Source organism: Bos indicus x Bos taurus, chromosome 28, assembly GCF_003369695.1.
Source record: "Bos indicus x Bos taurus breed Angus x Brahman F1 hybrid chromosome 28, Bos_hybrid_MaternalHap_v2.0, whole genome shotgun sequence".
NCBI classification, from domain to species: domain Eukaryota; kingdom Metazoa; phylum Chordata; class Mammalia; order Artiodactyla; family Bovidae; genus Bos; species Bos indicus x Bos taurus.
The window spans coordinates 42285493-42300458 of NC_040103.1; the positions used below are offsets into that span (position 1 = coordinate 42285493).

General features: G+C 53.6%; 1 protein-coding gene across 1 annotated transcript; it reads right to left on the minus strand.

Moving 5' to 3' along the window:
* Positions 1 to 698: 698 nt before the first annotated feature.
* On the minus strand, positions 699 to 13629 carry GDF10 (growth differentiation factor 10). Its single transcript, XM_027530761.1, has 3 exons — positions 12725 to 13629; positions 3682 to 4607; positions 699 to 1685 (listed from the first exon to the last, which is right to left on the minus strand). The coding sequence occupies exons 1-3, from the start codon at positions 13041 to 13043 to the stop codon at positions 1494 to 1496; spliced, it is 1437 nt and encodes a 478-aa protein (XP_027386562.1). The 5' UTR covers positions 13044 to 13629; the 3' UTR covers positions 699 to 1493.
* Positions 13630 to 14966: the final 1337 nt, after the last annotated feature.

The following is a 14966-nucleotide window of genomic DNA, read 5'->3' on the forward strand; positions in this document are numbered from 1 at the left end:
CAAGACTGGGGACCATGGCATCCTTTTAGTTTCCCGCCAAGGGACTGTTACACACCTGCCCCCAACCGGACCCAGTTTCATTCCATGGACTACAGTCCTTGGGGTCTCAAACAGTTGGATACGACTGAGTGACTTTCACTTTCACTTTTTCTTTCACTCAGAAATGCCAGTCAGTCAGCTTCAGGCTCTACAACTGTAAGGCAATGTCAACTCAGGGACAAGGGAGTCGCTTGGGGGAGGCTGTTTGGGATAGAGATGCTGACAAGGCGGCAGGGAGGAGCAGACATTTTAGTCCCTCAGGAGCAGTCCCTGAATCTCTGGAAAGATCCCCGACTCCTGTTGAGTCTCTTGCTTGAACTACTCCGAGAAGACCTCTGACCAGGCGTCCATAGATGTTCCTTTAAGTATCTCAAGCAGCTCCCCATCAACTGATATCCCCACTGAAGCTAGGATGTGAGACCCCTAAACATGCCTGGGTTGTGTTCTACCTGGACAAGCCCAGGGTGGGGACCTGAGGTGCAGTATAAGTGAGTAGGACCCTGGAAGGCATAGGAGTGGCCAGTGTCTGGAGCTTAGGCTAAAGATGAGAGAGTGTGGAGATGACTTACAGGGGCCTCAGCTCCTAAAGAAGGCTGTGACCCCCGATGTCATACTTACGCATGGGGATCCATCCATATTTTGGAACGGGTGACATTCAGTTTTTCAAGATACCATTGTCCCTTTAATTTATTAGCTTTCCATAAAAACACATACCATACACAATCTACAGTATAGAAAGTATAATTTACAAAAATATAAAATCTTGGTTATGTTTTAGTATCCCAACATATTGCTGTGTGGGTTATTTCAATAAGCATGTTTAAACAATGCGCACGCAACCAGCATGACTACCTCTGTGGGGGAACAGTGTCAACTCCCTTCTTTTTGTTTTAAAATAAAATATATATTAAGAAAAAGAAACCAAAATTGGTTATATGTGCATACTGTATGTATAAAAGCATCTGGAGTGGGTTTTGAGAGAAAACATCCATTTATACCATATTCTATATCCATTTTCCAGCATCACTCTGTGGCCCAAAGTGTTTTAAACCGATTATTTAAACAGAGGTTCTTTCCATATGAAGGGAGTGAGCACCTTCAAGTTCGTAGTCTTCTTTCCAGGTTATGAGATGATAGTCACAAAACCCAACATATGGATATGTCTGGTTTTCAGGCCTTCAGAGCAGAGGGGATGGGCTGTGAGCAGCCATCAGGTCAGGTTTAATTCCCAGATCCCTTTAAAGGATTCGAACTGGCATTGAGGAGGCTGAATCACCAGCAATGAAAGACCCCAACCCCAGAGCGATGCCCTGGGGTGACAGATGGCTGTCTGCGGGCTCTGCCCTATTTTTGCAGCTGCACCCTGAGTCAAGCGCTCACTCCAGAAGGTTCCCAGAATACTACCCTGCTGTGTGTGGGCAGGGCAGGCTCCTTCCACTCCAGAGCAGCTGGTCTTACCGGCAGGCACAGGTCTCCACAGACATGTTGGGGTACACCTTCAGAACCACATTCCGGTTCTCATCCAGGAAAAGGACCCCAAGAGAGCTCATCTTGTCGGGAACGCAGCACGGCTCTGGGATGCCCGGGACGATGCCCACGGCCCTGACGATGCTCTGGATGGTGGCGTGGTTGGATGGGCGGACCATCTACAAGGGGGAAGGGAGCGTGGTCACCTCCGAGCTCTGCCCACCCTGCAGTCCTCACCACCCACCATGCTGCCACATGTCCTTGACTGAGGACACAGAAAAGGCGAAGAAGAAAAAGTGAGAAAGAAGACAAGATGAGATCCCAGGGCTGGGTATACATTTCCTCTGAAGTCACTTACAGGCTGAGTCCTAGAGACCTTTGCAAAAGGCGTCCTCCCACCCGCTTCCCCCGAAACCTTGGGCTCCTAGAGGGAAGGTGCATCCGGGAAGGCACTGGCCACTTGAGGGCAGCTGCACGTCACACATCCCCAGGGAGCACCTGGAACTGGCCAGGGAAAAGGCTGGAGAAGGCGCCTCGGGCCACAGCCACCCAGCCTTTAGAGTCCAGCGAGCACTGACATGTGCTGTCCACGCAGGAGGGGAAGGCCAGCAGGCACAGGTGCACCACCGCGACGGGGCTGAAAACCCCGTTCCTGGGCAGGTCTGCCTGTGAGGCGGCGGGTGCCGCTTCACTGGCATCGCCCCATCTTGTCCTCATATCCATCTTATGGGGTGGGCATGATTCTAATTCTATTGGTGAAACTGAGGCTTAAAATGACTAAATAACTTGACCGAGAGCCCTCGGTTAGAAAGTAGTTTGGCCTGGAAACCACACTCGCTGGGCCCACTCCAGCTCTCTCCCCCTCCCTCTCCAGGCAGCCTCTCATATCCAGGAGTGTCTGGGTCCCAGCTGCAGACACGGAGAATGCCATTTTTCAAACACCTCCCCTAAGAGGAACAGGACCACGTTACAGATGCTTCAGCTCATTGTCGGCCAGAGTTTTATATGTCGTGTGCCTCTGGTGGGGAGGTGGGAGGTGGGAAGCGAAGCCAGGACACCGGCATCTGGGGAGTTCAGACTGATGTCAGGGAAGGTGGGAAGACAGTGAGACAGACTGATAAGGTAAGTGCTGGGTCAGCCAGCGGGGTCGGGGAGGGGGGCGGGGGGCTGCCGCATACTCACTCTGCATCCGCTGGGGCTGCATCCTTCCAGCAGACGCCTGTCTCTCTATCAGGCACCTCCCTTCCTCTCTCCTGCACATGCACAGCTTTGAAGCCTCTTAATTCCCAAACAGGTTAATACGGCCCTAGGTCTGGGTCTGGGATTTCCCCAGCTGACTGATTTATTTACATTCACAGTGAATTTACGCACTGACTTCCTCTCTTGGAGGGGAAGGCATGACCTGGAACTCAGAGGAAGAGCTAAGTAGGAGGAAAGCGTGTGCTCTGTGCCGAGGTTGACATTTCTGGCAGCCATCCCACGACAGTGCAGGCTGTGGGGAGATGGATGGACAGAGCCATGGCCCAGCCCAGAGGGAAGGTGAGCATCTGAAAACCCAGGTCAGTGCAATGGAGCAAACAGTCCCACGTGTGTCCTGCAGACTTGCGAACAATGAGAGCTAGTTGCCACGTGAGCCTCTGCCCTGAGAGGGGAGGGGAGGGTGGGGACAGGGGAGTCACACTGGGAAGCCACTTAGGCCAGCACCGTTAGTTACAGACACCATGCCCTGAAATCCAAACCTGATTTCTAGAAGAGCCTTGGCAAAGAAGGGGTTTAAGAGACCGGATCTGTGTGCGGGCGTGGGGGGGGGGGGCGCGTGGGGGAACGGCCAGTGTCCACGCAATCTCTGTGATTTTGCTGTGTGGAAACACATGCCTAAAAGGATGGATCTCCTGCTCTGCAAAAGCAGAAAGTTCTGATTTAAAATTCAAACGCTATGAAGGCAACACTTTCAAAAGGACAGCCAGACAGCATCCATCTGTGGGCTGTATCCACCCAACAGGCTGCCATTTGGGCATCTCTGTCTAGCTACTCCCTGGCTTGAATGGATGGGAGGTGTTATCATCTCTGTTTACAGACAGGGAACAGAGTCAGGAGGCAGAAGGACTTGCCTGCAAGGGCACAGCTGGAGTGACAGTGAGCAGAGCACAGCAGGGTGACCCTGACGCCCCCTACCTTGGGCATCGGGAACTCACAGGCTCCCGAGCAGTAGTAGGCGTCGAAGGACTTGGGTGAGATGATCCATTCATTCCACCCTATGTCCGCGAAGTCCACCTTCAGATACCTCCGGGAACAGACCCGTGGCTCATCCCATTGCTTCTTCCGGGCTTTCTGCATCGTCTTCTCATCGAAGTCCAGCACCTGTGAGGAGGCCATGAACACATCCTGGCCCTTCTTCCTGCGGTCCTTGCGGCCCGGCCGTGGCTTCAGCGCACGGAGGGGGTTGGGCCACAGCTCGTGCTTGTGGTAGTGCTGGGCGTGGGGGGCCTGTGCCGGCCTCTCGTCCAGCCCAGGCAGCTCGTTATTCTGGAGGGGCCCGGTGGCCTGCGTGGCCCGGCGCACTCGGGGGTCTGCTGAGCTGTTGGGGGCTGCACCAGGCTCTGGGTCCCCAGCCTGGAAGGGATCATATCTTTGCAGCGTCACTGCCACGCTGTTGGGCTCTGAGATGGCCAGGTCATTGGCATAGATGAGAATGTAGGGTGCGTGAGGGCCGAGCCTGGGTACTCCCGTGTCCTTCTCCCCAGAATCCAGCTGAGCAGACAGGAGCAGCTCGCCATCCCGGCGGGCTGCCTTGACAATGAGGGAGATGTCCTTGGCCTGCCACAGGCCTCGCGGCGGGGGTGGCAGGGCCATGGCCCCACGGAGCAGCCCCTGAGTGGCCGTGTTCTGCGAGAGGCTGCGGAAGAGCAAGTGCTGGCGTGCGGGTGGGCCAGGGGGCAGCAGGCGGCAGGATGCATTCTTGGCCCGCTGTTTGCAGGGTACCTCACGTGCAGGGGGCCACTGTGGCTCTGAGTAGAAGTGGAATGTGGCTGTCAGGATCATTTCTGAATCTTGCATGGAAGTCAGGTTGAAGAAATACACGGCCTTCTGGTTGACCACTTCTGTGAGGGAAGGACAGACCACAGCCTGTTAGGCTGTCTCCTGGATAAGCCCCATGTTTACAAGGTCTTCCTCCTCAAGTTACAGAGGAGGAACGCCTGTCGATGGGAGCACTTCCAGGCCAGCCAGGCTTTCCGCATCCCCTGTAATTCTCACATTGAACTGATGAGGGCACCCTTTGCTATTTTCAGTGACCAGATGAGTACCAGGGATTAAGGTCAGAGAGGTTAGGGAGATTGTCCACATCCCATTACAAAGAAAGGAAGAAAAAAAAGCCGGCTGACAGGGTAAATGCTCCAGGTTGCTGCACGCTGAAGCTCCCATTCCCACCCCTGCACTCTGATGCCCCTCAATGAACAAGTGTTCCCACCACCTTCATTCACGAGACAAGCTGGAATGAGGTCTCTGGGATAGCCTGGGTTGGATCCAAGCCCTGCTGACAGTGGTGCCCCCTGACCCCGCCTCTGCTGCCTCTTGTATTTGCACAGCCTTCTATTTTATAGACATTAAATGCAGTCCTTTGTCCAAATGAGGTAAATTAAGTAGCATGCCTCACACTGTACCTGCATTCTGAGTGGCTTCTGAGAAAAACTGAACTTAAGAACACAGCTAACCGAGTGTCTGCTATTTATTCTGCCCAAGGCCTTTTAAACTTGTTTTACAAAGAAAGAACACTATCAGGGTTGTAGCAGGTCACTCAATAGAACCTCCAACATCAGGTTGCTCTCCAGAGGCCAGAACCATGATAAGGACCAGGATCCCTCAAACACATCTGGGGTTGACCTGCACAAGTTCACCAACAAGGCAGCCCCACCCTTCAAGCTGGGAAAGACCCTAGGAACCAGGCTTCCAGGCCCTAGTGGGACAACACCTTGCTCATCTGCCTCAGGGGGACCTAGAATCTCTGTCTCGCCTGAATGCTTGGAGGATTAAACAAAGAACATATAGAAGGTGCCAGGCACAGAGGAGGAATCCCCCAAATGTGCTTCCTCACCACTTTTACCCAAATGACCCAGGCTGGCAGAGCAAGTGCCTCCTACACCCGCACAGGCCCCTCTCACTCAGTGGTCCAGCTAACACAGCTGAGGAAGAACTTTTCTTTTATCCATTTCAACTCTGTCGTTCTGCTAACAGGTTCTTTGCTGGAGAACGCTTAAGAGGCTTGAGGGCAGACATTTCTGACTCTTTCCAAAGAGCTGGCTCTTCACAGCAGGATGTAAGCATCTCTGGCCTAGAAATCTGCAGTGCGTGATGAGAAGGAAAACAGCAGACTGGGGGCAACCAAGATGGGACTTTCTAGAGGAAAGCACCTTGGCTCCCCTTCCCGTGACAAAGTAGAGGGCGAGAGAGGGACTAAAGAAGTATAACTGGGACCACCAAGGTCAGGACAGCAACCTTGACTTGAGGTGGGTATGACCAGACGAAGGTGCTGGGAGGACGGTCCCCTGGGTGGCAAGATGTGATGTAGAGGAGGAGAGTGTGGCCTGCCCTGGAGGTTATTTCTGCATGGGGTACGGGAGGGGAATGATGCATGCGGCCCCTCCCTTAGGATTTAGATCCAGGGAAAGCATGCTCAGGAACTCAGAGAGGGAGGAATCTTAGCAGTCAGGCAGCCTGATCAATTGCACTCAGGGCAGGCAGGAGTCTTCCCTCCATTTGGCTTGAATGCCTTTGGCCATAGGCAGCTTGGCCTTCACTAGGCAGCCTGCTACATGAAGACCCTCCCTGCTGGGAACCGTGTGGGTGGGTAACCCCCAAGCCTCCGGTGGCCTGAGGGGCCACAGACTGGCCCAGCTCTGACTGTGCCTGCATCCCTACATTGCAGGGAACTGAGAGAAAGGCCACCCACCTGAAGTCTCCTAGCTTGGATTAGCCCCGGCTAGAGAGGAGAATCCCCGAAAAGAAGTCCCAGTTTCCTGTGAACCATGCTGGCGCCCGTGGCTCCCGTCTCATGGTAGCTAGAAAAGAGCCTTCCTTCCTCCTTCCTATGATTTCCGTTTCCATTCCTGCACACTCCCCCGCCTCCCTCTCTTTTCTAGATAAATATTTGGGATACTTCTACTTTGGGCTAAGTGCTGGGCAATCAGGGTCCTGGCAGAGGCGGACAGAGGTGCTCAGAGGAGCTCACTGCCGGGATGAGACAGATGGCAATGACCGGGAGCGGCTGCGGTGCCCGTCACAGCTTCACAGGACACTGTCCACGGGAGGCCCCCCGTGGGCTGGGTGACAGCATCAGGTCACCGTCCTGCTCAGAGCCCTCCATAGCGCCCCCTCAAAAAAAACTCAACCTCTTACCAAGGCCCTATGATCTGGCCTGCCTACGTCCCCAGCTCCATCTGCCCTCCACACCCCTATCTCTGCCCCAGTCGCCCTGGCATCCTCTCCTTCCACACGTGAAGCTCCCATCTCAGGGCTTTGTCCCAGCTATTCCTTCTGCCATTATCACTTCTCCTGCAGGAATCACAGTGCCTCTCTCCTTCAGGGCTCCGCTCAAGCAGCATCCCTAACAGAGGGCACCACTGGTCTCTCTGGCTGGAGGAGCTGCCCCATCACTCTGTTTGTCCTGGGCTTCATATGTCTTCACATCACTTTGGGACACGCTGATATATATTTCATTGTAACTTTTTCTCTTTCCCCCTAGAACACAACATTCCAGAGGGCAGGGCTTTGCAGCTGAGTACACTGCTGTATCTCGAGATCCTAGTGCAAAGCCTAAGGGATTGTCACTGCTCAGAAATGCATGCTGAATGGTAGCGTAGGAAGGGGTCTTTGCTAGACCAATCTGCTTCACTGAACAAAGACGGTTCCTGGCCTGCTGCCCTGGGGCTCAGCAAACATCCTAAAAGAAGTCCAGAAAGTCTCTTTCTTTGGAAAAACACAGCCAATTATGCAAATTCAGCTGGAGGCACTGCATGGGAGGACATTTGTCCAGTTACTTCCCTTTGAGCCTTAGTTTTCTCATCTTTAAAATGGGAATAATATTGTTTACCAGTCAGGAAACTGAAAGTTCCAAGCATATATGCAGGCTTGATTCCTTGTGTTCATAATCAGGGCAGCAGAGATGGCAAGTGGACAAAAGCATGCAGCTTCAGGGAGGGCACATGACCACACAACTTGCCTCAAGTCCCCCACTTGGCAAGGGGCAGAGTCAGAGCATGCTTCCAGGCCTGTTTGAGCCCACACGCTCCCCATCCTCCCCAACCAGTGACCTTGGATAGAATCTGGATCTGCCTAACAGCTAATTAACAAAGGTCATGTGCTGTGAAATCTTAAAATAGTTTGCAAACACAAGTCATTACTTGGATGAGGTTGCATTCTGACTCTCCAGGAAAGAAAGGACCTGATTTAGACAAGTTGATCTCTCTATGGATCTTTGGAAGTCTTAGAACCGTAATCAGGTCCACTCTACTGGGCACTCAACCTCCTCCTGATTTCCTAGGGATGGGATTGGAGGGGAAAGAGGTAGGGAAAGGGCTCTAGCCCAGTGGTTGCTCCAGGCTCCCTGCTGGCCAGGACCCTCAGACTGCTCTGCTCAATAGAAACAGAATCCACTTGGTGATCTGTCCCCTCACCTACTGCCCCTGAAACAGCCATCAGGGAGACCAGCATGCAAACACCAGACTGAAGACGCAAGCACCAACATAATAAGCTGGAAGCAGGCAGCGGCGGCCAGTCAGTGGAGTGCAGAGAAGCAGAGAGGACTACTGCGTACTGAGCGGCTATTTTTAGGCAGGCTCCAGAGTCAGGGTGTAAACCCTGCTTCATCACTGACTAGCTGTGGGGCCTTAGGCGAGTCACACAGCCTCTCTGTGCCTCAGTCAACTAGGCAGAATGTGTGCATGCTTCCTGCACACTCTCCACAAGGTGGCTGGCACACAGCAGGTGCTTGGAACACAAGGTCATTTGGTTTCACACGCTTCTGTTACACTTAGGACCCCACACCCCTGACCACTGTCCTTCTGCCCGACAGGAGGCACTGCCACCTGTCCACTCTCTCCACCTGGAGCCTGAGGATCTTCACAGCCTCTTTTCCTTCCTGCACTCAACCAGTCCCAGCTGCTGCATCTTGTTTCTCCACAACCACCCTGAACTCTGCATCTTTCCACCACTGTCTTTGCCTACAACCTGATGACTGCCTGTGTGACCCCAGCACCAGTCACCCTCACACCCACACCCACCCTTCACAGGGAAATCCTCTGTCACAGATGAAGAGTCAACATCCTTCACAAGCTCTACATATCACTAAGAAAAAGATAAGAACCCCAAGTGGATGAAGTGGTTTCTGCAGGAAATTTTGCAAATGGCCAAAAAAGCATAAGAAAACAATTCAGGATGACCAGTAATGAAAAAGCACCCTAGTAACTTCAAATAAGAATGAAAATATGGCAGGTTTTACATACATGTTGAAAATATAATCCCATTAGGGTAAAAACTATATGTAATATTCCACAAAATATTATTAACCCTGGTTATATCTGGGTTGTGATTGGGGATAATTTCTTTTCCTTACTGGGATTTTCCATGATTTTTGCATAGTATGCATCACTCTCATGATCCTTCCCGTCTCCTCTTCTCTTCTCCACCCCCCTCCCCCGCACACACGCTCTACACGCCCTGCTTCCTATAGGCATCATCACACTCAAAGCTCTTGATGGCCGCGATGGACCGCTGGTCCACTTCCATCTCCCAACTCTCTCCTCCTGTTATTTCCTCATGGAGCCCAAACTCCTCAGAGGTCCTGGTGCGCGGGGGTATGCTTCACTCCCATACCTGGCTGACACCCTCTGCCCTTCAGAATCTGTCTGGCGCTCCCCCTGCTCTGTGGAGGCTTCCCCAGCCCCTCCCCATCAGCCCTTCCCCTGCCGGGTGAGTGCTGTCCCTTGGGGCTCCTGAAGCCCAGTCCCAACCCACTCTTACTCCATTGCTCTACTTGTCCTGCTGCTCATATGATTCTGTTTACTTCCTCCTTCTCGACCAGCTTGTGAGCTTTTCTGGAAAGGGCCAATAGTCTTTGTTTCTTCGTGTCCTTTGGGCTTACAGCATCTGCCACTGAATGAGGTGCTCAGGAAGGACTTCGGCAACTGAATGTGACTTTTCACATTATTGATAGATGGGTATGTATCATTACTCGCATTTTAGAGATGACACCAACCTCAGAGAGGTTAAGTAACTTGCCCAGTATCCTATGGGAAGGTGGAAAGGCCTAGACTCAAATGCAGATTGTGTGGGGCTGGAGGTGTCTAACCTTTAACCTTTATGGTCAGGTTCAGAAGCTCTCTCCATTGACGTGGACTTGTAGGGAACAAGACATACTTCAGGGAGCAATGGAAGGGAGGGAAGGAGCCAGGTGGCTGGAGTATTAATAGTAGAGCTAATACATTACTGAACTTACACGTGCCAGGCAGTGTTAAGCACGGGACTTACTGCAATTCATTTGAAAAGCCCTATAAGGAAGAGAACATGATTAGCTCCATTTTAGAAGTGACAAAACTGAGTCATGGACAAGTTCAGTCCCTGGCCCAGGTCACAGATTCAGGATTTGGTCCAGCTCCCAGCCTGCACTTGGAATCTGAGCTGTGCTGCCTGTTGGCAGGCAGAGGCCATGATTCCACTGCAACATGGGCTGCAGGGACCACCCCATTGAGACAGCAGAGGCCACCGTCCTGGAGCAGGCTGGCACTGCCATGATCCAGAGCTGAAACCCTTACATCTGTGCCTCATTCATAAAATAAGGAGTCCTGCCCAGGCTCACACCTCCTCACAGCAGGGTCACTGAGCATGAAGCAGGCACCTCTGAGGGCTGTAGCTGGGTACGAACCAACTTAAGGCAATCAAGGGAGGGGACGAGAAACCAAGCTTCCTGAGTCAGACACAAAATTTAGTTCGTCCCACTGAATCTTCACCTTGCCTCTATGTGCAAAGAAATCAGTGCTCAGAGAGGTACAGTAATGCGTGCTGCGGCACACAGCCAGTAGCTGGCGGAGCTGGGACTTCTACCCATGGCTGCCAGATGGTTTAAACAAGAGTGCTGGGTCTATCAGAAAATCTGAGACTGGCCCAGAATAACTCTCATCTGCCTAACAGAGTAACTGTCTGTTCCACCCTCCATCTCCCAAATCCTGGGCTCAGTTTTGATGGAAGTTTGCAGAGGGGCCAGCAGAGAAAACAGCCTGATCCTGACAAACGGACAGTGCCAGTCATTGCTGCTGTGAAGAGTTCTGCCTGCCCTGGCCTGGGTTTCTCTATCTGTAAAATCAGAGGGCTGGATCTGAAGTACTGCCACCACGTTCTTCTCAGAACAGAAGCAAGGCTAACTGTCGCTTCACTGTTACTTGTACCCCCAGTCTATGAGAAGAGAAAAACAGATTGTGCACCTTCACGCCTGGGCCTGTAGGAGCCAGGTGGGCTCAGCGGTCATATTCACCCCTTATTGCAGCAGTAACCTTGCCAGCCTTGCTTTCCTCAGCTGCAAGGCTTCGGGGACTGAATTAATGGATGCAAGGTCAAGTCTACACTGCTGTGAACACAAATGTTTTATATATGGGGAAATACAATGTACCAACACCTAACCCAGACAGTGCTGGGCTCAGGGCTTACACATATCATTTCATGTCATCATCTTTCCTGCAACTCCACAGGGAAGATACTGCCATGACCTGCCAGTTTTGGAGATGAGTACACTCAAGTCCACAGAGCTTCATTTCAGCCATTTGCCCAAGGTTACAGTCATGCTAGATGAATCTTGAGTGGCTTAATAATAATAATACTGCAGAAATGTGCCCTGAGATGTAACTAAAGGCACCAGGGGGGATGGAGTTAGATCTGGGTGGCTTGGAACCCAGGAACACTGACCTAGTGAGTCTGTCCAGTAGGGGATGGGAATGGGGTGGGGGAAGGGCCTTTCTGTGGCAGGAGTTCCCAGTATACATTTATGGGAGACCAAGCTTCTGGAATTTGGCTCTGTGGTCATGGCTGTGTTACCCCAAGTCACACAGCCAGTGATCAACAGGGAGATGGCAGATCTGACCCCAGGCTGTCTGGCTGCCCAGTGTTGGGCTTGTTCCCCTCTACCTCAAAAGGGGGCCTTACAGATCAATGATCTTTCTCCTGATGAATGGCCTCCTCCTTCACAAGGGCTGCAGGGAACCCCTACCCACATTTTCTGCAATGGCATTCTGAGACCATGAGTAATCTCCACGACAACGAGGGTCTTCCCTCAGCCCCTGCCACCAGGCTGCACCTCTCCCCTCTGCTCACTCAGGGCCTGCAGAGGTAGCCCAGGCTGGGCGGGCAGTCAGCGGAAGCTGGATTCTGAAGGGTTCTTGGAAGTAGGGCAGGTAGGGGTCTGCAAATGATCTCTGTCCAGTTTCATCCAGGGTGTGGGGAGAGGGGAAAGGATCAACCCAAGAGGGGCAAGGGCAGGAAAGAAAAGGGGAACCCCCACTGCCCAAGCTTCTAGAACTTTCCTCAAGCCACCATGGTTGAAACTTCATGCTAGTGCTCAGCAGACTTCAGTCCCATGTACCCAAGGCTGGGCACTCAAGCCCATTCTCAGTCCACCCTGCTTCCCCAACCCCATACCCACTAAATGCCCCAACTGTATGTGCCTGGGCCCAGTGCCTGCTCTTCCGTCAGGGCTGCATTATACCCACCTGGTAGGCACTCCTCCGCGCCTGCCTCATCTGTCAAGAGTCCACACAACTAAACCCTGCTACATAGATCCCCTAACCCCCACCCTCACGCTCTACCCACACACAGAGACCCTGAGCTCTGCCAGCCCAGTGCCATCTTCATCCTGTGCTTACAGCCTGTGGTGGGGGGTGGTGGTGGTCTGTGCCCAGCAAGGTTTCCACCTTCGCAGGCTTAGCGGCACCCCAGGGGCAGGAAATCTGTCACTCTGTGTCACTCTGGCTTCCCACTGGAGGCTCAGGGCCTGGCGTAGAGTGCTGCGGGCGCGGAGGGGCGAGGAGGGGGAAGGCGGAATAGTTGGTGAAAGAATGAATGAACTAGTCAATGAGTAGAAGGAAGAGGAAAAGAAAGGTGCAGGGATGTGAGAGGATGGACAAGCGAGGAGGGCCGGAGGATGAGGAGCAGGGGGGCTGGGGTCCCCTCTACTTACCCAGCCGGGCACGGAAACTGCGGACCGTGTTGCCCCCTCCCGGCCTCGCGCCCCTTCGGCTGTATTTCTCATAAAGCCGGAGCATGTGGACAGCGACCATGTCCTGCGCGCCTGGGCTCTGTGCAGCGGCCACGTCTCCAGGAGACCGCTGGGGGTTCTTGTCCCCTGCAAGGCCGTCGGCGGCCGCAGGCGGGGGAGGCCGAGCGGCGGCCGTGTGGCTGCCGTCCGCGTCCCGGAGCAGCAGCAGCAGCAGTAGCGACAGCAGCGGCAGCTGTTGGGACCCGGGTCCCAGGCTGGTCCGAGCGGGGCCTCGAGCCATGATGGGTGGCGGAGGCGAAGGGGCCGGAGCCGCCGGGGAGGAGGAGAAAGGAGATCGAGGACGCACAGGAGGCTGAGAACAGACCCTGCGGCAGGAGGGCACGCAGACTGCACACGCAGGCGGGGGCTCGGGATGCCGAGATCCGCGCGGGGCGCGGGGCAGAGCGGGGCGCACAGCCGGGCGCACGGTAAGGCACGGTCACGGCAATCCGGAACCACGCAGAGCCGAGCCGAGCCCAAGCCTGCGCGCTGCCTTGGCGGACTGAAGGCAAAACTTTGCAGCCCCAGGCGCGCTCGGCTCGGCGGGTTCGAGGGGCGGGGCGGGGCGGGGCGGCCGGCGGAACCCTAGAGGGAGACCCGGCTGAGCGCCCCGGACCACTCCGGGCCGCCGCCCACACGGCAATCCCTGGCCCGACAGCGGTGTGCGTACGCCGGAGTGTGGCGGCGCGCGCGCGCAGGGGTGTGCGCCCGAGTGTGCGCCCAAAATGTAGGGGGCGTGGGCGTAGGCAGGCGCCCTCGTCGCTCCCCTGCGGAGAGCCGGAGACCCGGGGACCCAGCCCGGCTCCTGTGTGTCGGCGCCTTGGCCTGGCCTGGACTGCGCGAGGGCTGGGAGGCATTTAGAGGGGGGCCCTCCTGCCGGGTTGCCCCTGCAATGGCATGCGATGATTGTGGTTGCAAGATGACAGCTCCCCCGTGAGCAACCGAGGCGGGCTGGGGAGGGCGAAGGGGGATGTGTGTGCGCCCGGTTGTCTCTGAGCCAGTGTGCGTCCAAAATGCAAAAGTGAGGGGAGCACAAACCCTCCCTGGGCATCCTTTGAAAAGAAAAACCTTGACGCTAAAGCTCAACCAACCTAGGGTAACTGAAACAAGATCCTGATTAACATTCATAATTAGTCGATTAACTAACCCTTTTTTGGCAACAATAATTCCTGTTGAAGAAACACATCAAAGGTGCTTATTAATCTTTGGACATCAGGCTTGTCCTGAAAAAAGGACATGGTTTTAAATTGTTTTACAAAACGTTTCCAGAGCTTCAGGACAGGAGAAGAAAAAAAGAAGAAAAGTCAAGTGACTTTCCCAAGAAAGTTCCACAGTGAAGGTACAGTGAATCCTGGACCACTGCCTCTCAGTTTAGCCCTAGGGCAGGAGGTCCTGAACTTCATCTTGCCTTTAGCTGGATTTCTTGTCCAGAGATAAAATTTTAGGGCATCTGTGAACTTGGATGGAAAAAGCTTCCGTCTGTATTTTCACTAACCTATACCTGAAACTTGTGTATGTGTTAGACCCTCAGTCATGTCTGACTCTTTGCAACCCCGTGAACAGTAGTCCACCAGGCTCCTCTGTTGGTGGAATTCTCCAGGCAAGAATACTGGAGTGGGTTACCAGGCCCTTCTCCAGGGGACCTTCCTGACCCAGGGATCAAACCTGGGTCTCCTGCATTTCAGGCAGATTCTTCACCAACTGAGCCACCAGAGAAGCTTGAAACTTGCTGCTGCTGCTACTGCTAAGTCGCTTCAGTCATGTCCGACTCTGTGCGACCCCATAGACAGCAAGCTCCCCCATCCCTGGGATTCACCAGGCAAGAACACTGGAGTGGGTTGCCATTTCCTTCTTCAAAGCATGAAAGTGAAAAATGAAAGTGAAGTTGCTCAGTCGTGTCCGATTCTTCGCGACCCCATGGACTGCAGCCTACCAGGCTCCTCCGTCCATGGGATTTTCCAGGCAAGAGTACTGGAGTGGGGTGCCATTGCCTTCTCCGTGAAACTTACATTCTGTAATGTAAAAAACTCAGGTAAACACAACCAAAATGGTATTAACCCTCACTGTGACTTTGTCACCAATGGCCACCAACCACAGATATTTTCATATCACATTTTCTTATCATGTTTTCAGATTTCTCAAAATTATCACTCTTGCTCATCAC

What these genes read in the sequence shown, in the direction of transcription:
- GDF10 (XM_027530761.1), bottom strand. Translation starts at nt 13,043, where the DNA reads ATGGCTCGAGGCCCCGCTCGGACCAGCCTGGGACCCGGGTCCCAACAG. An exon ending in CAGTTTCCGTGCCCGGCTGG is followed by an intron (nt 4,608 to 12,724) that starts GTAAGTAGAGGG and finishes CTTCCCTCACAG; the next exon opens with AAGTGGTCAACCAGAAGGCC. An exon ending in GTGAGTTCCCGATGCCCAAG is followed by an intron (nt 1,686 to 3,681) that starts GTAGGGGGCGTC and finishes TCCCCCTTGTAG; the next exon opens with ATGGTCCGCCCATCCAACCA.